General features: G+C 38.9%; 1 protein-coding gene across 3 annotated transcripts in view; it reads left to right on the top strand.

Moving 5' to 3' along the window:
• LOC146455508 (uncharacterized) overlaps window positions 1-26,243 on the top strand; it is a 75,152-nt gene that overhangs the window by 11,656 nt on the left and 37,253 nt on the right. For all 3 annotated transcript variants that reach the window (XM_085094189.1, XM_085094188.1, XM_085094190.1), the window contains exons 9-35: window positions 552-923; window positions 1,551-1,751; window positions 5,314-5,880; window positions 7,506-7,834; window positions 9,015-9,237; window positions 9,982-10,053; window positions 10,456-10,665; window positions 12,253-12,587; window positions 13,489-13,726; window positions 13,869-13,940; window positions 14,038-14,247; window positions 15,619-15,953; window positions 16,531-16,768; window positions 17,722-17,766; window positions 18,010-18,353; window positions 18,496-18,739; window positions 19,368-19,412; window positions 19,826-20,169; window positions 20,340-20,583; window positions 21,666-22,009; window positions 22,180-22,423; window positions 23,052-23,096; window positions 23,496-23,839; window positions 24,010-24,253; window positions 24,883-24,927; window positions 25,327-25,670; window positions 25,813-26,056. In XM_085094189.1, the coding sequence (XP_084950315.1) occupies window positions 552-923; window positions 1,551-1,751; window positions 5,314-5,880; window positions 7,506-7,834; window positions 9,015-9,237; window positions 9,982-10,053; window positions 10,456-10,665; window positions 12,253-12,587; window positions 13,489-13,726; window positions 13,869-13,940; window positions 14,038-14,247; window positions 15,619-15,953; window positions 16,531-16,768; window positions 17,722-17,766; window positions 18,010-18,353; window positions 18,496-18,739; window positions 19,368-19,412; window positions 19,826-20,169; window positions 20,340-20,583; window positions 21,666-22,009; window positions 22,180-22,423; window positions 23,052-23,096; window positions 23,496-23,839; window positions 24,010-24,253; window positions 24,883-24,927; window positions 25,327-25,670; window positions 25,813-26,056 (6,522 nt within the window). The remainder of the gene's footprint in view (window positions 1-551; window positions 924-1,550; window positions 1,752-5,313; window positions 5,881-7,505; window positions 7,835-9,014; window positions 9,238-9,981; window positions 10,054-10,455; window positions 10,666-12,252; window positions 12,588-13,488; window positions 13,727-13,868; window positions 13,941-14,037; window positions 14,248-15,618; window positions 15,954-16,530; window positions 16,769-17,721; window positions 17,767-18,009; window positions 18,354-18,495; window positions 18,740-19,367; window positions 19,413-19,825; window positions 20,170-20,339; window positions 20,584-21,665; window positions 22,010-22,179; window positions 22,424-23,051; window positions 23,097-23,495; window positions 23,840-24,009; window positions 24,254-24,882; window positions 24,928-25,326; window positions 25,671-25,812; window positions 26,057-26,243) is intronic.

The raw sequence follows: 26,243 nt of genomic DNA, 5'->3' as shown, positions 1-26,243 counted from the left end.
TAAGAAATATAAGCCGAATACACTGCTGTAGGTGATTAAATTGGAAACGGTCAACAGCAAATTTCAGAGGATTCTAGTTTCCTAACGGTATTGATTTAAACCACGCCCGAATTATTTCGCGCTCCGATTCTTCATGTTTGTTTCTTGCGCGATTGACATGGTTACCGTCCGGCATTCACGATAGCTCTAATGTCCTCGACATCTCCAAAGCAACAGAAAAAAAAAACAAAATCTAAATCAACACTAAAACTACCAGCCACGTTTTAAAAGGGGTGCAGAAGGGGTAAATAGGAAGTGGGATTTGTCCTTTTTTCACCAGGAGTGGGATTTGATGCTCAAGCTAGGAATATGCTTTTGTGATTGAATTTAGTCTCAGGGAGTGGCATCTGAGGCACAATTTGAGCTGAAAAGCTGGACTTTCAGCACAATTCAGGCTGAGAAATGGGATTTGTACCGGCCTCCGCCACATCCACCTTAATGACCCTCTTAAGAATTATTACATTTTGTTAAATTTTAGCAGCCATTGCTTTTGTTCTGCTGCTTTCTTTTAGTGATAACAGGAACGTCCCTTCTGAATGCTGACATCGTATTTATAATCGACTGCTCATCAAGTGTTCCTTACCGCGAATACGGCACACAAAAATCCTTCATCAGGGCCCTAGCGCAGTACCTAAACATCCAAGCTGGCCAATCGCGTGCAGCCTTGGTAGTTTACGGAAGCCGAGCCTGGACTGTGACGCGGTTGGGAAGGTCGCAGACCTTTCTTCAGTTCGACTCCGTGCTGACCAGAGCACCTTACCTCGGAGGAGATCGAAGGTATGACAAGGCTCTGGACATTGCGAAAGGTATCTTCGAAAATGCGCGGGAAAATGTGCCGAAGGTCATGTTACTGTTTATGGCGGGAAAACAAGCGCAGGTGACAGGTAACGTTCTCACGACTTACATTATTTCTTGAAATTGTGTTGTTAAATGACAGAAATTATGCCTTTAATTACTTTTAGAATATTTCCCAACTCCGCACGGAATCAGAGTATAGTATGCGAATTTTGAGAGGTACATTGTCAGAAAAAAAACACTAGCAAAGGTCTTTTACGTACGATGATACAAACTTCGTTACAATACCCTTACAAATGGTAGGAGTCGTAGACATTGTAGATCGGATGAAGTTCCCCCAAGTAGTAGAAGACATTCCAGTGATCATGTTCTTACAGGCAAGTTGAATTGAATTGAAGCTCTGAAAAGCAAGTTATTTGAACAAAAGCTCGATGAATTTATTGTTATTGTTATTATTATGACAGTATGTTAACATCTGCATTATTATTATTATTATTATTATTATTATTATTATTATTATTGTTATTATTATTACTATTATTATGCGCAGTAACACTATCTGTATGCACAGTATCAGAAAGCAACACAGGGCGCATAGCGTAACCTTATTATTATTATTATTATTATTATTATTATTATTATTATTATTATTTATTTATCTATTTATTTATTTATTTATTTATTTATTTATTTGATTTGATTTGATTTATGTGCAGGTGCCACCTCGTTGCAAGATGCAGTAAGGCCGCTTCAACAGCAAGGAGTTACCACCTTCATTTTCCGCATTGGATCCGAGCCTGGAATAAGGGAACTTCTTTCAGCTGTTGACAGGCCCGACAATATCTTCACTTTCTCAAGATTTGCCGACATGGATGCAAAGGTGCCCGATGTAGCGAGGCATTTGCCATTTTACTCTGGTATGTAATAGCTGTTATAGAACATTTAAGATCACAAACTCATCAAAATCGTATCGCTTGCATATCTTGTACAGCATAATAACCATCATCACTAGAAAATACTGTTCAGTACTTTTCAATTACCGGATTATAAGTTTCCGTCCCACTTGCTAGTAATATTCCATCCATGAACTCAAAAGTTGGAGCCGCAATGTATGTTATGATGTGATAGGAACATTTCCCAACTGCGGATCCTAAAGGACGAAATGATTGATTCCTTGAAAAATTGTGAAGTTTAACAAGTTTGTGACGGTACAGTTTTCATCTACTTTTAGCTTGCGTGCTTTTAACCTTTTGGGGGTCCCTTTTAGTCTCTCTAAGCGAGCTCTTGAAGCGACCAACAACTCATTCCCAGGGTCTCTCCTCTTCACGTGAAGAGGAGAGACCCTGGGAACGAGGCTGAAGCGACCGATAGCCGGCCAAAAGAAACTCCTTCTCCTCGGAAGATACCGTTGCCTTCTCGCTTTCGTCTGCAAAGGAAACGATTGCTACATAGGCTAATCGACCTTCTGTCAATTGTTATAGACTTACCGCTTTCAGATTGCTCTTTATCTCACTGATAAACTCTTACACTTGTGGCTTACAAGCTGGGCCCTTGTTTTAACAAGCGCATACCAAAGGGAGTCCATAAACCTTGAAACACGTCTTATAACGGTGTTTATTGAACTGCTTCATACATATAACCAATATATATCTCTCAGGAATCACGACCATTTGGTCTGATCCTATATCGTAACAATATGCTTTGTTTCAAATTGTAATGCAGCCTGGGCCTCTGTGACTTTATTTATGTCAAAAAATGAGGGATAGGTTCGATTTCCGCCGCTCTCTCGGGTCGGGTTTTCCGCCTCGATTTTTTTTTTTTTTTTTGGGGGGGGGGGGGGTGTGGGGTTTGAATGCGGCCTTATTTCCCCGAAGAGCAGCTGATAATTGAGCCTAAATGAGGGATCGTCTTCTATTCTTAGTGTGATGCAAACGAACCCTCCCTAGCCCTGGTTGTGACTTTGAGCTGTGAGAAATATTTTCGAAAGCCCCACCCAAGCTGGTTCCAGACAAATTGTCTGGCAACTCTCAAAATCCCCACAGCCCCTCTACCAGATACATTTTTTATGAACGCTACCTAATGGGCTCCTGACGCTACAGAATAGAATACCATTTCAAGCTTTGCGTTTTATGAGTCAAAGAGCAAGCTAAAATGTAGGCGATGCATAGCCTTCCTTGGGTTTTAAGAAAGTGCACGACTCTGTACAGGCTAGCCAGAACAACTACAGTAAAACCTCCCGTAAGCGACCACTCATAATGTCAAGGAAATCTGGTCGCTTACGGGAGGTGGTCGCTTACCAGAGGTCGGCCGCAGGGGGTCTAAATTTCGGGTAATTTACATATGGTAATTGCGGAGACCTAACACTTTTGCCAGTGCTTATTGAAACCCACAAAAATAACTTTTCTTAGCTACAAGTATATTAAGACTGGTCCAAAATTATTCTATTTGTTTGTATCTCACAAATTACTTATTACAGCGTTTGAGACAATTATTGTGAAAGAAACTTGACTCTTTATTACCCCAGGTGACCTTTCTAAATTTTTCAGGAAACGGAACATAAGCAAAACGATAAGAACGATAAGAGATAAGAGAGTTTTTTCCTACAAGGGATTCAATCTGATTAAAGTTTATTTCAGTGTAAAGTTTAGTGCATTTGTATTTTATCAATTGTTTAAATGCTAAGCTAGACTGCAAGCAGTCCCTTTCTGCGAAATAGCCGAGCGCGAAAAAAAAAATAGAGCGAACGAGCGGAAGGGGGCTTGGGGAGTTGCTGCGCTATGAGCACACCATCTCGACTAACCAGAAAGGGACTGCTTGCAGTCTAATGCTAAGCCAAATCGGAAAACACTTCCGGTAGCTCCGGCTGTGAGATTTCAGCATCAGCTGTTATGATGTAGCCAATATGTAACAGCGACACATTTTTCAGTGAGAGATACAGCAGATTGTGTGTCAAGTGGCCGCCTACGGGAGGTTAAAAACAATTGAAAAATTTAAAAAATCATCTCTAAAAGTGGTTGCTTACAAGAGGTGGTCGCCTACGAGAGGTTCCATCTAACGTGATTTCATTGAAAACTTTTGGTATTTTGGGCTGGGGGCGCAAATGAGTGGTAATCGCTTACGAGAGGTGGTCACGAAGGGAGGTTCGACTGTATTTTTTTAAAATAAAATATGATGAGTTGAAATACGATCGCTCTTGTTGCGCTGAAATAAATGTGATAGGAAATTGCTGCATCAGTTTTATACCGTGAGAAAGTGTGTGCAATGGGTAGCTTTTAAATATTGAAAAGAGTGAAAGATGTTCTACAGAGCAAGAGTTATGTTTCAATTTTACGAAACCTACAGCATACAACTGACTCTCTTGTGAAATACTAGTCTCCTACGCAGCCGTTCTTAGTGTCGTCACTTGTGAAATACCTTTATTCAGTTGCCTAGGGGAACTGATCATGTCAGTTGTCTAACTTCCGTTTATTAGGTGCTAATTACACGAGTTTTGCCAGAAAGAAATGAAAACAGTCAACCTCATTTCTGTTGGTTACTGTGAGAAGAAAGTTGCCAAGTGCTGATGTATTCCATTAATTTGATTGTTAACAACTAGAGATTTTATCTACTAGGTCTAAATTTAGAACCACCTTGGACACACTGTCAGAAAGGTCTGCTCTGTGGTTCCAGTCACGAACCAAAATCAGTTCACGCGGGCCAATTTGTCAACATCCCACTGAGAAAATCTGACCTTACAACTTGTTAGGCATCCAGATGTCGCGGTAGGAGCTCGTTAGGCATTCATGAAGAATTTTAGCTCACTACGTTTCGACGTTTCCATCGATATTTTGAAGTAACTAGTTGCCACCAAAGACAAGCAACTCTCAACAATCTCATATAACAATTGTAAACTGCTCGTAATTCTCGGAGGCAAACAGAAGGCGAAACAGATAAACAATTGCGATGTCAAATCTTTTGAAATATGTAGTATTGTTTCAAGGTAAGATGCTGTTTTTATTGGGTGTGATATTTGTATCAATAATTTTCTTATTATACATGAAAAAGTAAAGGATGGTGGTATTCATTACAACTTTTTTTCCAGTCAAATGTCCGTTCATTTTGTGGTCAATATAACCACTTTTATATCAAACCTTACATTCGTCTGAATATATAGATGCTACGTGACCAGTCACTGAGGTCACTGTTTTCATGGTCGGGACAGTTACAAATTCTGTTCAGTATGACTTATTTTGTTAACAGATAGTGCATTCCTTGCTCATATCAGAATTGATCTTGCCTTTCTTTTTCAGAGGCAAACCTGAACTCATAAAACTTAGTTCTAACTTTGACTTTGTGGACGAGGAGAATTTTAATGTGTAGCTGTTTGGGGTTATGATTTGTTTGACACCCGTCCGCTTTTGCGAACAAAAGGCTGATTACTGCTGATTGTTAAAGCTTATTAGACCACCGTTCTTATTTATTTATTTATTTTTTTTGCAGCTCTTCTTGGGCCTCTCAGCTTCGCAATAGATGTTGTTTATCTCATCGATTCATCTGATCCTGTCACGCCAGAACAGTTTGGTGATCAAAAGATGTTCGTCAAATATCTTGCCCGTTACCTAAACATGATGCCGTCTCGTTCCAGAGGCGCTGTAATCACGTACGGATCCACCTCAACAGTGGTAACAAACTTTGGCGAAACAAGTACAACCCAAGCTTTTGATAAAGCCTTGAACGACACTCTGAAAATAGGCGGCCAGCGACGAATGGACCGCGCAATCGACGCGGCGCGAACCGTTTTTGACAACGCGCGACCAGCGATTCCAAAGGTCGTCATTCTCCTCACCACTGGAAACCAACCAGCTGGAATTCAAGCGGGAATTTTAGAGGCATCATTCCAGCGGCTTCACGACTTAGGCGCTCGGTTGTACGCCGTCACCATCAATGCACCGACCATTAATTTGCCGTTGAGGAGTAAGGATGGGTCTGATTGGTTCCCGGTGAGGTCGTACATGGATTTGCCGGTCCAAGTCCTTCCTTTGGCAAGACACGTAGCCGCTGATACCGGTTTGTACTGCACATGTAGTACTGTTTGTACTGTACTGTACATGTAGCATAACTTAGTACTAAAATTTTCAGTCCTCTTTCACAAAATTATTATTCATTTATCTCTTTTTTGATCTATTGCGAATACTCGAACCGGACTGGCTTGTTCAATAGTGACTCTGGTCACTCTGAGGACGAATAGTTGTTTCCTAAAAAAAAAAAAAAAATTCGGCAAGACCGCAACCTACAATAGTCCATTTTACAGTTGTGTCAAGTGACCTGGTCTTGGATTCTAAGCGAGGCTGGGGGTGACCTTGTTTTGATACAAACCTTACTGCTATTCATATGTAGATCATGCTGTACATATGCTAACTAGTTTGCATTTACATATGAAAAGAAGTGAGGTTTGTATCAAAACAACGTCACCCCCAGCCTCACTTCCAATCCAAGACCAGGTCACTAAGCACACAACTGTAAACTGACCTGTTCAACTGCTGACCAAAAAAAAAGTCGAAGACAGTTAGTACCAGGATAAGTCGCCACATGATAGTAAATGATTACGCGCTCACTATGTCCTAGGAGATGTGGCTGGTAATCGAGTTGAGTGTTTGCGACTTTCTCTTTAATCTGCTTAAATCTCTTTTTACTGTATTGCAAGCTGAACAATTTGCTTAAAAAATTGACATCTTTTGACTTTTTTTTTCAACTGACCAATCCAAAATGGAGAACTGTGGGAGGCGCAAGTTGGATGTTCGCTTTGAACCTTATTATTTATTTGTTGAAATTTTGTTTGGCAATTTATCAACGGCAGTCATCAGGCCCCGGGTTTTGAAAGAGCAGGTAACTCTATCCAGTGGATAAATCTCTATCCAGCGGATAGAATGTACTCCAACCAATACATTTTATCCGCTGGATAAAGGTATCCGCTCTTTGAACAACTACGTAGGGCCAGAAAGATGACAAAAACTGACTTTATCACAAACTATTCACGAGGGTTACACGATAAGAAGTCCAGTTTCAAAAAGCAGTGTTTGTAAAGGTAATAACGTGTACACTCAACTTGATGTTTAGCAATTATCCTGCGAAATCGCTCGAAATATCGCCTGATACTTAGCCGACGAGGCCGTAGTCCGAGTTGGCTAAAATCAGGTGATACTCCGCAAGATTGAGCAGGATACTTGTTTTATTTTTCAATGCATTGGTAACAAAGCAGAGTTTTATTGCAGAAAAGCTGGAGACGAAATTTATTTTGCCATTTTTCTCCCCGACACACAAAATTACGTATGTCGCAGGAAATCTGTTGACTACGGACGACGAATATTCTGTGCACCATGACCGTATTTGGGTTTTTTTTTTTTTGTTTGTTTTTGTTTTTCTTTTGGGCAGTGTTAATATATGTGTTGAATAATAATGACCTATATTCCAAGGAATCCGTGTAGGTCACTTGGTTGTGTATCATTCGGGTTGACTCAGACAAAAAGATTTCAAAATATTGTTAAAATGAGACAAAACCACACAGCGCTGTAAAACGTAAGCTTTCTAATAGCTTTTTAGTTTTTTTTTTTTTTTTTTTTTTTTTTTTTTCCATAAGAACATTTGTTTTTTAAACTTGAATTAATTTACCTTTTTGTCATGTGACCTAACAGCCGCCCTTGGCCCATTCGACTATGTCGCTGACGTCATCTTCATGCTGGACTCCTCGTCACGCGTCACGCCAGAAGACTACATGAAAGAAAAGGAATTCGTTAAGTTAATTGCAAGATACCTAAACATCACACCGGGAAAATCACGTGGTTCAGTGATCATTTTTAGCTCAGAAGTAACTCCGATCTTGCCGTTTAGTGGCTATACAACCATGTCTGAGTTCAATGCAGTGATTGACAGGGCGCCTCAGTTAAGCGGAAGCAGGAGGATCGATCGCGCCTTCGGTGTTGCTGCAACTTTGTTTACAAGCGCCAAACCAAATGTTTTCAAGGTATTTTTGCGATTTTTTTTCTTCTAAAAACCCTTTAAAGCGATTTATTATTCCAAATAAGGTCAAGAGAACACGCAAAATATGAGACCGTAATACACTGTAGTGACCCGGTTTGACCGGTTTACAACAGAGCAAATACGGACAAAGACATTTCGCTGGCTTTCTGTGTTGTTTACGTCATTTGCACGCGCCGAAACTGATGGACAGATACATAATGCCGGTGTATTTCAACACTCTTTCTAGAAAAGAAAAGCCAAAATAACAAAATCTTTTTGTAGTGGAATAATAAATCTCTTATTCGATGGTTTTACATATAATATCCGCGGACATTTTGCTCATTGCTCGTATTTTTACGAGCAAAATATCCGCGCGTATTATATGTAAAACCATCGAATAAGATATATGTATAGCATTGCGAGCTTTGTAAGGGAACTGACCATAACAAGTTTGTTCGAACAGGAGCCACCTTGTGTGGGGTAGGGGAGTTATCAAATATACCACCTATCTCATGAACTTTACCAGAAAAATTTTATTTTCTTTGAAATTTGAGTTGACCCAAAAATGTTCAGCAAGAAAGAGTCAGCATTGTTAGGAGGGGGACATGGGGATTTGCGGTGTTGCTGTGTTGATGTTTTTTGAATGCGGTGATGCGGTGAATAAAATCTCAATAACAATAAAATGAGGTTTGAATCTAATTGTCATTTTTTACTGCTGGATATATAGAGGCGTGGCTATGCAATAAAGACACCATCTTTTGAGTTTGAGGAAGGAGGATGCAGGCAGAGTCCACCATCTATTTGTTGGTTCAGTGGGTCCTGTTCGAGTACAGTAGTTTTCACCACTTCCCTAAAAGTAAAACCAAAGTAATTACTGTGACATATTACAACATACAGTAAACCATTTTAAAGCTTTAACCTGTCGAGAAATCGCTTGTGAGCCAGTTTCGTTTGACAGAGAGTTTTGAAGCGTTCCAAATGGCAGGCAGGATATTAGAAGACCACCAGTAAAATAAGACAAGCAAGTGATTTCTGGACCTTTTTGTGAATGGAGAACTTTTCTCTGACATCAAAACATTTCAAATATCGTTGACATTCGTTATGATATGTACTAAAAACAATAGCATATTTTTGGCTTCGGTAACCAGAAATGCTTAAATATTTTTGTTGTGTTTTTATACAAGGTAGCTATATTACTCACTGGCGGAAGGCAGTCACCAGAAGGAAGCTCCTTACCAGAGGCCATGCAGACATTGAGGAATCTTGACGTCACAACTTACGTCATAGCTATAGGCACCCAATCAGATGTACCGGTTGAACAACCAGAGGATTTGCTGACGGTGACGTCATATAATGATCTTGCACGACAAGTGCAACCTATTGCAAGAAGTATAACTAAGCGCAGAGGTATATATTATACGAGTAAAGGCAAGTTTATGGTATCGCGATTGTCGATTGTTTTCCTAGAGAAAGTCTAGGAAAACATCGCTCTTCGAGAGGAAACAAATTAAACCAAAAGGCAACTAGTTTTCTTAGAAACCGTTAACAAAGTGCATCGTTAAAAAGAAAGCAAACGAACAAATTGTGAAGAAAAACACCGAAGGTTCTCGACTGTATTCATAAATCTCATGAAAAAAAATGCCCTTACAAGAATGGTAGGTTAAGTGATTAGTTAAGTCTACTCAGAATACCGGTTATGCTTTGCGTCTTCAGTAGACTATACAAGCTTCATTTTAATTTGTCTAGCCAACATGATAAGGAAATAACTAATGGTCGTACGCGTTAGGACCCAGCTATATAGCAACAGGGGTCGTAATTTCCTCTCTGAATAGCCTATTGCAGAAACGTGAACAGACTGGTTCGAGCCCCCTCTTCGGTAGAAAATTCAGCTGTTAAAATGAAAGATGACGTGACTGATTAGTGATCTTGCCAAGTTCCCACCTCGGGATGTGAAATTGAAGTTTATACTGATAGACGTCAATCAGTGAAGGTACATTGTTGACACGGACGTCCTTTAAAATATATTTACCTCAGAATGGTTTTAAGTTATTGTTGTTGTGGTTGTTCTTATCATCATTATTATTGTTTTTCAGAGACCCAAATAATCAACTGATACGTTACAAAAAAAAACTTGTTTATTCTGTTTTACAGCAATTCCAACGCCAACGGAAAAATTAACCACGGCGCCAACAACAGCGAAAACACCAGTACCAACAACGCAAGGTATGTAAAGCATTGTAATTCACTTTTAGGTGCGACTATGTGATATTTAATAAACCAACATTATTGTTATTTATTATTATTATGATGATGTTATGGGTTAGCGTTGCCATATTGTTTGTGAAGTCACGGTAGCCAATATTTTTATTGGCGCATTTGGTGGTCAAGGGGTAAACATTGATGTTTGTATGGATCTCTTTTAGGTGCGACTATAAACCATCATTATTATTTATTATTATATGGCAAGGTAGTCTTGAGGTAAATCCGCGCGTTCTGATCGGTTCTTTCTTGGTAGGGATTTTACCATACGGACCGGCTAACTTTAAAAAAAAAGGTTTGTTGGGTGGGCACGGTAAGGCACGTCGCAATGTAATCCAAACTTGTTGTACATTCTACTTTTTGCAGATCTTTGCAAGACCAAGGGCTGTAGCGCTCCATACAATGTCGGTTGTCGAGTAGTGAATAACAGGGCGCAGTGTATTTGCCCAACTTGTGCTATGATTCGTAGACCTGTTTGTGCATCGGATGATGTTCAGGATCTGACGGAGTGTCATATGAGGCAACAAGCCTGCGAGGGAAATTTCAATGTTACTGTTGCAAAACAAGGGCCGTGTGGTAGGTTGTGTGATGTGTGATGGGAAACAGGGATGGCGTAGTGGTGAGAGCACTTGCGTTGGTTCTCGTCCTTGCTCCGAGAGGTTTTTCTCCGGGTACTCCGGTCTCCCCTCTCCTCAATAACCAGCATTTCCAAATTCCAATTCGATCTGGATTATTGTCAAGCACTTTATCATGAGCCTCTGGCTCTGGCTCGGCAGATCGCCCAAGCACTCCCTGTGCTACTGACATTAAAGTTGGATTTAGCCTTCGCTGATTTAATTTAACCTACACCAAAAGGTTCAATAGTACAAATTTGACGATTGATTAATAACAACAACAACAACAAAATACTAGATTAAAATGTTTCCGCAAGAAGTTACCACTTAATTAGCAATTAACGATTTTATCTACAGTCTAAATATTGAGGACTATATTTACAACCAAATAAATGAAACCCCTGGGTCTCAATAGTATTCACTGGTATCCACCGTACGGAAAAAGATGGCGGCCGTACATTCTACCATAGTTCCTTACAAACCTAAAACAGACAGTGGCCACATAGAAAGCCAAATGTTTTGCGAAATTCGTCCCTATACTAACAACATTGTGTATGAGTAAAAATAGAGCTGTAACCAGGATAAGACATATTGAAGTAAAAGGCGTTCTCTGGTTAAAAAGATTAAAACATAAGCTTTCGGCTATCAGTCTATAGCCTTTAACGAATGAAAAATGTGGCGCGCGAACGGAAATATATACGAAGAGGGTGCGAAAATTTGAGAATAAAAAGAAGTGTGAAAAAAAAAAACAGAAGATAAAAATGTAAATGAAGACTAATTACAATAATATGAAGTATTGCCTAGGCAACGGTTTTGAGTTGATTTTTGCTGTGTGCCAGGATTCTAGTGCTAGGTTTGAAGTTTTAAGATCTTTTCATTGCGTTTAGATGAGCTTTTTTAGAGTTTTTGTACGCTTAGAATTATGGGTAAAGGTATCAGTCGCCATAATTTTCGGTACGGTGGATTTCGTACACACGTTTACCTCAAAGGAAAACGTCCCCAGAATGGTCTCATTCTACTCATTTTGCAAGCCAGCAAAGTTGCCTGGATGGTGTAATGGTCAGCACGACCGACTAGCATTCTAGAAGATATTGGTTCGAGACCTGTTCAGGACAACACATCACACATATTTTTCCTTTCATGTGAGGTGCAGTGTGTGTCGCTAGTCATGTTACACTGTGTTAGACTGTGAAAATGTTCATTTATTTGTCCTAAGACTTTCCTGGCTTTGAAATATTTTGTGCGTTGTCTTAATAAACGATGACATAGGCAAATACTGCTCATCAGCTTTCATTTGGGTGGTCACACTTGGAATTCATTTGTAGACTTACTGGAAACCAAGTTCTACAGCATAACGTACAAAAGCACCGCGAGAAAGTACAATTCAAAAGTTTTTTATTGGAATGTGACAATTTCATCTACGCACACAATTTACAACCTTGCACATTGTGTTCAGTACTAAGATGAAGTTGAAGGAGACGTACATGAACGCGACATTCTTTCCCTTATTTATTGTTATTTATTTTTTTTTTTACAACTCCTGAAACAGATAAGGAATGTCGCTCCGTTGTGGATATTGCTTTCATCATTGATTCATCTGGAAGCATTGGGCGCAGGAACTGGATTCTAGTGAAGCGATTCGTCAAATCAATTGTCAGCAAACTTGACGTCAGTTCTTCCGCCACACGCATAGCAGCTGTAGCGTACAGCACCAATCCTGAGGTGGTGATGCTGTTTAAAAACTTTCAAGGAACGGACATGGTTAATCGAGTGTTTGATAGCATGCGCTGGCAGCGTGGCTTCACTTACACTGACAAAGCTCTCCAACTGGCGGACAGAGCTGTTTTCCAAACATCGAGCGGCATGAGAGTGAACGTACCAAAAGTAAGTAGTCTTGTAGCAATCTTTCGGCATTGGCAAACATCGATTTATGCAGCTAGAGTTTCTGATCTTGTGCAAAGTTTTTTTAAAAAAGATGTCATTAGAGGCGCTACTCATCCGTTACTTTTATTATTTTTGTGCTTTTACAAAAAAGTGACCGCCGTCATTTAAACATAGACACCACCTACTACATAGCTTACCTCCAAGGTATAAAGAATCATCTGATCTGCTCACCTTAGAACTTAGCTTTTTTAATAGATAAATTTTTAAGTATAACTTAGCTATATAAAAAAGAACTTAGATGCTCTTGTATGTTACACTTTTTATGCTTCATTGTTGTAGTTTTTCTTTTTGTGTGTATATTCTTCCTTCTCTGTAATTGTAATATTTAATATGTATTTTTGTGTGATGAATAAAGACTTGTCTATTTATTTATTTTATTTATACATTACTCTTAACCGCGGTAAAATGTAAGTAATAAGAAAAAGCCTTTAAAGACAAGATTTTAATATGGGAGCTCAAAGTTAATAGGTTTTTTCATAAGTCCAGGGATTTTTCTAAATCATTTTACGATTTACTAAAAAAGTTGGAGGTATTTTTAAAGTGAATTATATGAAGACTGATGGGCACTGTGTGCCGGTCTGTTTACCCTTTGGATCGGTGGCTTATTTCACTTTAAAAAACCTGAAACCTGTATATACCCTTGACAATATATTTTAAAAGTACATCATAAATGCTTTGGTAGACTCAAAGACTCACGTAAAACTTATCAGTTTTGAACTTCCAAAGTAACAAACCTATTTTTAACGGACTTTTCTAATTTTTTACGTTTGAATATGGTTAACTGTTACTAACGCGTAGTCTAAACGGTTTTTTCTAATGCTTTTTCGTTTTATTTTTGCAGTTTGCGGTTGTGATAACAGACGGAAAGCAAACAACAACAGGACAGTACACCAGACTTTCAGTTGCCTCACAAGGAATAAAGAACAAAGGAGTCACTGTATACGCTGTTGGAGTTGGAAGCGGTGCAGACAAGGCAGAGCTGGAAGAGATTGCATCCAGACCAGAACATGTTTTCACATCCTCTTCATTTCAAGATCTCCAGACCATCTCTTTTGGGGTAACACGACGACTATGCGAAGGTAACGATTGGTAGATAATACACGTTAGTTTTGATGACAGTTAAAACCTGGGACAACGAAGTCTTAAAATTAATTCTGAGTGTTCTTACTTGCTCAGTGCGATATTTTATTTATGGTTATAAATATTGAAATTTTGCGACAGAATCTGCACCAACTCAGAGGGTAACGACAACGCCAACCCCGAGAATAACACAACCTGCACCAACATCCCCAGGTATTTTTTATTTGAACATTCATTAAACACGTTTGATTTCGATTATTTGATCTGTAGCTCAGATGCAAAACAAATTTTTCCTGTCCATATTTTGAAGATCCTTGCAAAACCCGAGGCTGCAGTGCTCCGTACAACATCGGTTGCCGTGCAGTTGGCAACAAAGCCCTGTGTATTTGCCCTACTTGTCGCAATTTTCGTAGACCTGTTTGTGCATCAGATGGGGTACAGGATCTGACCGAGTGTCACCTTAGACAACAAGCCTGTCAGGCAGATCTGAATGTCACAGTTGCAAAACAAGGGCCGTGCGGTAAGTTTGTTATGCATCAATGGGGTTATAATCGTTACGTATACAATTCATTAGTTTTCCCGGCTTTCACGTCCATGAGTTACCAAAATCAAAGTTTAAAAAAAAAGTTACAGAGGCAACACCATGGAAAATACTGCTGAAGTGCTTCATTTGGTTCTTATCACTCTCCAGCCAGTCACACTTGAAAACCCAGTGGATGGAGCGAGCCACACGGCTAATCTCTGCCAATCTCCGGTTTCTGTAGCTCATCAGGCTAACTCCCTTTGGATGTCCATGCTGCTCATCTATGCCTAGGTCCAGTTTTTGTAGTAAGGTAGATGCATAGCCCGAGAAGGAGTATTTACTCTCCTCTGGATGCAAAGGTAGTCAGTTCCAGGATCACTCCTCTCCTACTGCCAAGACACCACCGCACGTCTAAAATGTTCAACTTAGTGATATCAAATTGCTATGTTAACTAGACTTCCTCAATAAAAGACTATTTTCCAAGAATCCTGAATGGCGGCGACGTGCAGAGGTAAATATCATCATTGCCTCGTTTTTTTGGCTAAGATGACGATTGGCTATCACACCGAGCGTTTTATAAAACAGAAAACATACGATAAGCCTCGTTTGGCTGAATAAACATTCTATTAGACGAACAGGCTAACCTCCCGTCCAGACGTACTATCTGATATGTTCGTCTGAAGTGGACAACATGGTTGACAAAATGGTTCGAGTTTAGGAGTTATATCATAAATAGGGAAAGTATGATTGTCCAGGTGAGTGTCGTCCTGAAAAGCAATGTTGCTGTGACATTGACTACCGTTTCCGACGGCAACGTGAACGGAAGTCATGATAAGATTTAACTGGAAAACTTGTCTCTTCGGATCACCCGTCTGTTTGGCTATAGATAGATAGATAGCAGTTTATTGTGAAAATACGCTTAGCTATTGTGAGACCAGCAAGCTAGGCTCACCAGCTAGTTTACAGGTATTTCACACTAAATGATTAAAATAACTAACACAAATTAAAAAACATCAAATGGCATACTAGGTAAAATTTAAATTTCTAATACAAATTAATCATCATACGTAAAACAAGAATTACAATGAAGAAATAAATAAATATAAAAAACTACAATAATTCGTATTGTGTGAAAAGCTCACTCGATCATAGTAGACCTGCCAGATCTAGTGTTCTCATACTGTTTTTAAAAGCCTTGTAAGTTTGAACTGTTCTGCTTGAGTCAGGCTATGGAGGACTTCTCAGGCGGATTAATAATGCTTCGTCTGGGTCGTCCAGCTGGATCTTCCGTCTCACTATTCATTCGTCTGGACGGGTTTTCCGTCTGCTGTGTAATGCCTGAATAATGCTTTTGTCTTTGTCCATCAGATAAAGAATGTGGTACCGTCCTGGATATCGCTTTTATTGTTGATTCCTCTGGGAGCATTGGGCGTAAGAATTGGGAACGAACGAAGCGATTCGTCAAATCGATAGTCAGCAAATTTGACGTGGGTCTTGCCACCACGCGTGTAGCTGTTATCGCGTACAGTACCAACCCTGAGGTCGTATGGCGATTCAGTGACTTTCAGGGTACGGACATGGTGAATCGAATAATTGATAGAATGCGTTGGCAGCGTGGCTATACGTACACTGACAAAGCTCTCCTACTGGCCGACAGAGATGTGTTCCAGACTTCGAATGGCATGAGATTAAATGTACAGAAGGTAAGCAATTGATCACTGGGATAACGAGGCCTTTGTTTCTCTTACCGCTGAGGTTCAAAGGATTGTATCTCGTGCTGAAAACGTTAGGTCGGGGAATTGAAGACGACTGACTAAATTTACTTTAAATAAAAATTACCATGATGTTGCCTATCGTTAGTCGTTGATAACCAAAACCGATGATTATTTACTATACGCAAATGAAGGAACACAACCAGTTTCATCGCCAGCGTGCAAACTCGCCTTCAATAAGGTTAAACCTTCCACACGTTTGAACCTAACAGTCAGTTGATTTGAAAGCGTTATAATTTTAGCTATAAATTGGTGAGTGATAACAGTGGTGGGTCTAGAGGTGCTTTGTGTGATTTATTCTATGATTATGTATAATTTATATACCACTGTAATTCAGCTTTTCGCTGCTTTAAGTGCAATAAACATCTCCTATTTTCTGTCAAAACATATCATTGGCATCACCTTAGGCGATTGTATATTTGTGTGAATTGAATGGCACTCGTACGAAGCCATACGACTATTTATAGTGTTCTATTTCTCTCTCCCAACCTTTCTTTGATTCTTGTAGTTGGTAATTGTGATCACAGACGGAAGGCAGACAAAAAGAGGATCATACACCAGACTTTCAATTGCTTCGCAAGGAATAAAAAACAAAGGGGTTATTGTGTTTGCTGTTGGAGTTGGAAGCGGAGCGGACAAGAGTGAGCTGGGGGAGATAGCATCCAGACCAGAGTACGTTTTCATATCTTCGGGATTCAAAGAACTACTGAACATCTCTTTAGGAGTAACAAGGCAATTGTGCGGAGGTAAGGATTTGAAGCTTATAAACTGAATACTAGAAGCCAGACGTAATTAATCGATGATCAATGACATCAATGAATAATCGATGGGTAATAAATAAGTAGTCAACTGATTAGTCATTCATTATTGGCGATGATCAATGGGTAATCGATGACTAATCGATGAACAAAAATTTTGTGGTCTGTTGATTACTCATCGATGTCATTGATTATTCATTGATGCTACTTATTACTCATGATCACCTATTGATTACACATATATTATAATGCTGCGCGTAATTTAGTATAATTGACTTTTCTGTTATGAATCTTTACGTAAGTAGTTCGCAACGAAAATAATAGGTATAGGCAAAGAGGAGTTGACACTCATCCATGGTTAAACGGGGAATGTAACTAAATTCAAAGGAACCCAAGATTCGCCTCTAGTCTATTACAATGTATAGGCAATCTATGAGAAACGCAAAACGTCATGCATTGTTGATTTGATCAGATGGACGATAAAATTGCCGAAAAGGAAATGTTCAGAAGTTTGAGTTGTCTGTCTCACTCTCCTCGTTATCAGACTCTGGAAAATATACGCGTACATTTTTCTACAAATTTTCCTTCCGGGGTAAAAGTTTCCGTTTGAGGCGGTTGTTTCCTTCTATTAATGTGAATGTGAAATAGTTGTCATTTATTTATCTTCGATTTAGTATGATTTGTGTAACCTCGAGATTAGATCGATGATTAATGGATGTCATCTATAACTAATCAATGCAATCAATGACTAATCGATGAGTGGAAATTTTGTGGCCTTTCGATTTTTCATGGATTACTCATTGATCATCGGCAATAATCAATGACTAATCAACTGATTACCCATCGATTACCTATTGATTACTTATTGATTTCATTGATGTCGTCAAATGTCTGGTATTTTGCCTACCAAGGATTGCCCTAACTATTTTCTTCTTTGTCAGTGCCAACTCCACCAGTTACATCAAGTCCAACTCCAACTACAACTGGTAAGTAGGGACGGTTATGTTATTTGATCAACCTTTGACCGTGATTACTCCACAAGATGTTATGTACCTAAATACTTTCTTTCAAACTTGGTTTGGTGTTTACTTCGCTCTAGCAATAGCTGAGGTGCACGTTTTAGTGCGGACGAACAATCATTTTCATTTGGAGAAAAAATAATTTATTTCAAGTTGTAAGTTGATCAAGTAGAGGATCTTAAAACACTATTTTTTCTTTTTTCTCAACAGAAGAAACCTGTCCAATACCTATGGACACAACCTTCATTATTGATGCATCTGTTTGTGACGATCCTGGAAACTGGAATCGTGTGCTGAAATTTGTTCAAACTTTAGTCACCTTTTTTAATGTGTCACCATCTGTTGGACGCATTGCCATAATCTCATTCAGCACTGATGCCACAGTGGTACTAAAGTTCAACACATTAACTGGGAACCTTCTGAATGGCGAAGAAGTCAATAGGCGAGTTGGTCTCCTACAATGCCAGGGTGGTTCAAGGCGAATTGATAAAGCATTGGATCTGGCAGACAAGGAAGTGTTAACTCTTGCTGGTGGGATAAGAGGCGTTTCAAGGGTAAATTAATTGTTAACTGTATTTACAAGAAATAGTACTGGGAATGTGTTCAAGACAAACATTTAAATAGAAGATTGCCATGATGAGGTATGAAGTCTGGAGGTAGGTGATGATGATTTTCTTTTCTTTTTGTGTTTTGTAGCCTGTTTTTGTGATCACAACTGGGAAGCAGTCGAAAGACCAAGGAACTCCTACGCCCCTTCATGAGGCCTCTTCTCGCCTCCAGAGTAAAGGAGCAGCCGTGTTCGTGTTGGGTATAGGAGACGACGTTGACCCATCAGAACTTGAACAAATTGCTTCTGGTCCTGGGAATGTTTTTAGAGTGGATTCGTTTGCTGATTTGGATGAGAAATCTAACGAATATAAGAGAGGCATCTGTATGCTAGGTATTGTTTGGGAACGTGGTGTGTTTATTTTTGTTACTTGGTGTTTATATTAAATGTTGAGCGCTATCCATGGCAGGTAAATGGGCTGCGGTGAATATCCAACGACCTTTAATCCTCCAAAGCCATGGACACTTGACCTTTTTATATGTTAGGCATTCTCTTTCCAGCTATTCTTTGACTTAAATGATGGACATTAGTTTGTATTAACTGGATATGGAACATTTAGTTTTTATTTGTTTTGACTGGGATAATTACTCACTTGTCTGTTTATTTGTAAGTAGCACATCTTACGGTTACCTTTAACTATGAGTTTCAAGTTCAAAAGAAAGTACGGAATGTGTTGTTCTTAATATAGTTGGCAAACGTGCAAGGTCTCTTTGAGATCAGAATTAAAATTCAGGAAATAAAAAAACGAGGATTATAGCTGCAGTGTTATTCTGCAATCCTCACATATCTTTCCTTCTACGTTTCCTCGAATTTGAAGCAAATCTCTTATAAAATCACTGTTTTTTTCTTTTCTTCGTTTTTGTCAATTCCATTCAACTTGTAAACTATGTTTCCAGTTAATCATGTGTCCAGTAACATTTTGTGTACCGAGGACTGCCTTAACTATTTTCTTCTTTGTCAGTGCCAACTCCACCAGTTACATCAAGTCCAACTCCAACTTCTACTGGTTAGTAGCCACGGTTATGTTATTTGATTAACCTTTGATTGTGGTTACTCCACAAGATGTTCTGTACCTAAATACTGTCACTGTGGTGCAGTTTTTATTTGCTGATTCAGACAAGCTCCCTTTCAAACTTGGTTTGATGTTTGCTTGGCGCTCAACTTGAATAATTCTTCTAGGATTTGCGCTGGCATGTACTTTATAACTTCTTGAACGTATTCTGAGTATTATCAGAAAAGCATTACACGTAACTCTCAAATAGTTTACAGTAAACAGCTTAAGTAGCAAGCAATATGTGAGGTGCACGTTTTAGTGGGGAGGAACGATCATTTTCATTTGGATAAAAAATAATTTTTTTTTAAAAGTTGTAAGTTGATCAAGTAGAGGATCTTAAACGACTTCTCCTTTTTTCTCAACAGAAGAAACATGTCCAATACCTATGGACACAACCTTCATTATTGATGCATCTGTTTGTGACGATCCTGGAAACTGGAATCGTGTGCTGAGATTTGTTCAAACTTTAGTCACCTTTTTCGATGTGTCACCATCTGTTGGACGCATTGCCATAATCTCATTCAGCACTGATGCCACAGTGGTACTAAAGTTCAACACATTAACTGGGAACCTTCTGACTGGTGGAGAAGTCAATAGGCGAGTTGGTCTCCTACAATGCCAGGGTGGTTCAAGGCGAATTGACAAAGCATTGGATCTGGCAGACAAGGAAGTGTTAACTCTTGCTGGCGGGATAAGAGGCGTTTCAAAGGTAAATTAATTGTTAACTGTACCTACGAGAATTAGTATTGGGAATGTGTTCAAGACAAACATTGAAATAGAAGATTGACATGATGAGGTATGAAGTCTGGAAATAGGTGATGATGATTTTGTTCATATTACATTGATCAGTTTAATTTGTTTTCTTTTTGTGTTTTGTAGCCTGTTTTTGTGATCACAACTGGAAAGCAGTCGAAAGACCAAGGAACTCCTACGCCCCTTGATGAAGCCTCTTCTCGCCTCCAGAGTAAAGGAGCAGCCGTGTTCGTGTTGGGTATAGGAGACGACGTTGACCCATCAGAACTTAACCAAATTGCTTCTGGTCCTAAGAATGTTTTTAGAGTGGATTCGTTTGCCGATTTGGATGAGAAATCTAACGAATATAAGAGAGGCGTCTGTATACTAGGTATGGTTTGGGAACGTGGTGTGTTTATTTTTGATACTTGGTGTTTATATTATATGTTGAGTGTTATCCATGAAGGGTAAATGGGCCACGGTGAATATCCAACGATCTTTAACCCTCCAAAGCCATGGACAGTTGACCTTTTTATATGTTAGGCATTTTCTTTCCAGCTATTCTTTAACTTAAATTATGGACATTAGTTTGTATTAACTGGATATGGAAAATTTAGTTTTTATTTGTTTTGACTGAAATAATCTCTCACTTGTCTGTTTATATAGCAAATTTTACGGTTACTTTTAAGTATGAGATTCAAGTTCAAAAGAAAGTACGGCATGTCTTGTTCTTAACATGGTTGGTAAAAGTACGAGGTTTCTTTGAGATCTGAATTAAATTTCAGGAAATTAAAAAAATGAAGAGTATAGCTGCAGTGTTATCCTGCAATCCTCACATATCTTTGCTTCAACGTTTCCTCGAATTTGAAGCAAATCTCTTCTAAAAATCACTGGGTTTTTTTTTTTTTCGCTTTTGTCAATTCAGTTCAACTTGTAAACTATGTTTCCAGTTAATCTTGTGTCGAGTAACATTTTGTGTACCGAGGACTACCCTAACTATTTTCTTCTTTGTTAGTGCCAACTCCACCAGTTACATCAAGTCCAACTCCAACTACTACTGATTAGTGGCCACGGTTATGTTATTTGATTAACCTTTGATTGTGGTTACTCCACAAGATGTTCTGTACCTAAATACTGTCACAGTGGTGTACTTTTAATTTGCTGATTCAGACAAGCTCCCTTTCAAACTTGGTTTGGTGTTTACTTGGCTCTCAACTTGAATATTCCTTCTAGGATTTGCGCTGGTATATACTGTATAACTTCTTGAACGTATTCTGAGTATAACCAGAAAAGCATTACATGTAACTCTCAAATAGTTTACAGTAAACAGCTTAAGTAGCAAGCAATATGTGAGGTGCACGTTTTAGTGGGGAGGAACGATCATTTTCATTTGGATAAAAAATAATTTTTTTTTAAAAGTTGTAAGTTGATCAAGTAGAGGATCTTAAAAGACTTCTCCTTTTTTCTCAACAGAAGAAACATGTCCCATACCTATGGACACAACCTTCATTATTGATGCATCTGTTTGTGACGATCCTGGAAACTGGAATCGTGTGCTGAAATTTGTTCAAACTTTGGTCACCTTTTTCAATGTGTCACCATCTGTTGGACGGATTGCCCTAATCCCATTCGGCACTGATGCCACAGTGGTACTAAAGTTCAACACATTAACTGGGAACCTTCTGAATGGTAAAGAAGTCAATAGGCGAGTTGGTCTCCTACAATGCCAGGGTGGTTCAAGGCGAATTGATAAAGCATTGGATCTGGCAGACAAGGAAGTGTTAACTTCTGCTGGTGGGATGAGAGGCGTTTCAAGGGTAAATTAATTGTTAATTGTACATACGAGAAATAGTATTGACAATGTGTTCAAGACAAACAATTAAATAGAAGATTGGCATGATGAGGTATGAAGTCTGGAGGTAGGTGATGATGATTTTGTTTATCATACATTGATCACTTTAATTTGTTTTCTTTTTGTGTTTTGTAGCCTGTTTTTGTGATCACAACTGGAAAGCAGTCGAGAGACCAAGGATTTCCTACTCCCCTTGATGAGGCCTCTTCTCGCCTCCAGAGTAAAGGAGCAGCTGTGTTCGTGTTGGGTATAGGAGACGACGTTGACCCATCAGAACTTAACCAAATTGCTTCTGGTCCTAAGAATGTTTTTAGAGTGGATTCGTTTGCTGATTTGGATGAGAAATCTAACGATTATAAGAGAGGCATCTGTATACTAGGTATTGTTTGGGAACGTGGTGTTTTTTTTTTTTTACTTGGTGTTTATATTATATGTTGAGCGCTATCCATGGAGGGTAAATGGGCTGCGGTGAATATCCAACGACCTTTAACCCTCCAAAGCCATGGACAGTTGACCTTTTTATATGTTAGGCATTCTCTTTCCAGCTATTCTTTCACTTAAATGATGGACATTATTTTGTATTAACTGGATATGAAAAATTTAGTTTTTATTTGTTTTGACTGGGATAATTACTCACTTGTCTGTTTATTTGTAAATAGCACATCTTACGGTTACCTTTAACTATGAGTTTCAAGTTCATAAGAAAGTACGGAATGTGTTGTTCTTAATATAGTTGGCAAACGTGCGGGGTTTCTTTGAGATCTGAATTAAATTTCAGGAAATAAAAAAATGAAGAGTATAGCTGCAGTGTTATCCTGCAATCCTCTCATATCTTTGCTTCTACGTTTCCTCGAATTTGAAGCAAATCTCTTCTAAAAATCACTGTTTTTTTCTTTTCCTCGTTTTTGTCATTTCAGTTGAACTTGTACACTATGTTTCCAGTTAATCTTGTGTCCAGTAACATTTTGTGTACCGAGGACTGCCCTAACAATTTTTTTCTTTGTCAGTGCCAACTCCACCAGTTAGATCAAGTCCAACTCCAAATACTACTGGTTAGTAGCGACGGTTATGTTATTTGATTAACCTTTGATTGTGGTTACTCCACAAGATGTTCTGTACCTAAATACTGTCACAGTGATGTACTTTTAATTTGCTGATTCAGACAAGCTCCCTTTCAAACTTGGTTTGGTGTTTGCTTGGCGCTCAACGTGAATAATCCTTCTAGGATATGTGCTGGCATGTACTTTATAACTTCTTGAACGTATTTTGAGTATAACCAGAAAAGCATTACATGTAACTCTCAGATAGTTTACGTTATAGCAAGCAATATGTGAGGTGCACGTTTTAGAGGGGAGAAACGATCATTTTCAGTTGGATAAAAAATAATTTATTTCAAGTTGTAAGTTGATCAAGTAGAGGATCTTAAAAGACTTCTCCTTTTTTCTCAACAGAAGAAACATGTCCAATACCTATGGACACAACCTTCATTATTGATGCATCTGTTTGTGACGATCCGGGAAACTGGAATCGTGTGCTGAAATTTGTTCAAACTTTGGTCACCTTTTTCGATGTGTCACCATCTGTTGGACGTATTGCCCTAATCCCATTCGGCACTGATGCCACAGTGGTACTCAAGTTCAACACATTAACTGGGAACCTTCTGAATGGTAAAGAAGTCAATAGGCGGGTTGGTCTCCTACAATGCCAGGGCGGTTCAAGGCGAATTGACAAAGCATTGGATCTGGCAGACAAGGAAGTGTTAACTCTTGCTGGTGGGATGAGAGGCGTTTCAAGGGTAAATTAATTGTTAACTGTACTTACGAGAAATAGTATTGGGAATGTGTTCAAGACAAACATTTAAATAGAAGATTGCCATGATGAGGTATGAAGTCTGGAAATAGGTGATGATGATTTTGTTTATCATACATTGATCACTTTAATTTGTTTTCTTTTTGTGTTTTGTAGCCTGTTTTTGTGATCACAACTGGAAAGCAGTCGAGAGACCAAGGATTTCCTACTCCCCTTGATGAGGCCTCTTCTCGCCTCCAGAGTAAAGGAGCAGCTGTGTTCGTGTTGGGTATAGGAGACGACGTTGACCCATCAGAACTTAACCAAATTGCTTCTGGTCCTAAGAATGTTTTTAGAGTGGATTCGTTTGCTGATTTGGATGAGAAATCTAACGATTATAAGAGAGGCATCTGTATACTAGGTATTGTTTGGGAACGTGGTGTTTTTTTTTTTTTTACTTGGTGTTTATATTATATGTTGAGCGCTATCCATGGAGGGTAAATGGGCTGCGGTGAATATCCAACGACCTTTAACCCTCCAAAGCCATGGACAGTTGACCTTTTTATATGTTAGGCATTCTCTTTCCAGCTATTCTTTCACTTAAATGATGGACATTATTTTGTATTAACTGGATATGAAAAATTTAGTTTTTATTTGTTTTGACTGGGATAATTACTCACTTGTCTGTTTATTTGTAAATAGCACATCTTACGGTTACCTTTAACTATGAGTTTCAAGTTCATAAGAAAGTACGGAATGTGTTGTTCTTAATATAGTTGGCAAACGTGCGGGGTTTCTTTGAGATCTGAATTAAATTTCAGGAAATAAAAAAATGAAGAGTATAGCTGCAGTGTTATCCTGCAATCCTCTCATATCTTTGCTTCTACGTTTCCTCGAATTTGAAGCAAATCTCTTCTAAAAATCACTGTTTTTTTCTTTTCCTCGTTTTTGTCATTTCAGTTGAACTTGTACACTATGTTTCCAGTTAATCTTGTGTCCAGTAACATTTTGTGTACCGAGGACTGCCCTAACAATTTTTTTCTTTGTCAGTGCCAACTCCACCAGTTAGATCAAGTCCAACTCCAAATACTACTGGTTAGTAGCGACGGTTATGTTATTTGATTAACCTTTGATTGTGGTTACTCCACAAGATGTTCTGTACCTAAATACTGTCACAGTGATGTACTTTTAATTTGCTGATTCAGACAAGCTCCCTTTCAAACTTGGTTTGGTGTTTGCTTGGCGCTCAACGTGAATAATCCTTCTAGGATATGTGCTGGCATGTACTTTATAACTTCTTGAACGTATTTTGAGTATAACCAGAAAAGCATTACATGTAACTCTCAGATAGTTTACGTTATAGCAAGCAATATGTGAGGTGCACGTTTTAGAGGGGAGAAACGATCATTTTCAGTTGGATAAAAAATAATTTATTTCAAGTTGTAAGTTGATCAAGTAGAGGATCTTAAAAGACTTCTCCTTTTTTCTCAACAGAAGAAACATGTCCAATACCTATGGACACAACCTTCATTATTGATGCATCTGTTTGTGACGATCCGGGAAACTGGAATCGTGTGCTAAAATTTGTTCAAACTTTGGTCACCTTTTTTGATGTGTCACCATCTGTTGGACGCATTGCCATAATCTCATTCAGCACTGATGCCACAGTGGTACTCAAGTTCAACACATTAACTGGAAACCTTCTAAATGGCGAAGAAGTCAATAGGCGAGTTGGTCTCCTACAATGCCAGGGTGGTTCAAGGCGAATTGATAAAGCATTGGATCTGGCAGACAAGGAAGTGTTAACTTCTGCTGGTGGGATGAGAGGCGTTTCAAGGGTAAATTAATTGTTAATTGTACATACGAGAAATAGTATTGGGAATGTGTTCAAGACAAACATTTAAATAGAAGGTTGCCATGATGAGGTATGAAGTCTGGAAATAGGTGATGATGATTTTCTTTTCTTTTTGTGTTTTGTAGCCTGTTTTTGTGATCACAACTGGGAAGCAGTCGAAAGAGCAAGGAACTCCTACGCCCCTTGATGAGGCCTCTTCTCGCCTCCAGAGTAAAGGAGCAGCCGTGTTCGTGTTGGGTATAGGAGACGACGTTGACTCATCAGAACTTAACCAAATTGCTTCTGGTCCTAAGAATGTTTTTAGAGTGGATTCATTTGCTGATTTGGATGAGAAATCTAACGATTATAAGAGAGGCATCTGTATACTAGGTATTGTTTGGGAACGTGGTGTCTTTAGTTTTTTTTACTTGGTGTTTATATTATATGTTGAGCGCTATCCATGGAGGGTAAATGGGCCGCGAAGAATATCCAAAGACCTATATCCCTCCAAAGCCATGGACAGTTGACCTTTTTATATGTTAGGCATTCTCTTTCCAGCTATTCTTTCACTTAAATG

Source organism: Pavona decussata, unplaced genomic scaffold (assembly GCF_977016875.1).
Source record: "Pavona decussata unplaced genomic scaffold, jaPavDecu1.1 SCAFFOLD_273, whole genome shotgun sequence".
NCBI classification, from domain to species: Eukaryota; Metazoa; Cnidaria; class Anthozoa; order Scleractinia; family Agariciidae; genus Pavona; species Pavona decussata.
This window is presented reverse-complemented; position numbering and strand designations above follow the sequence as displayed.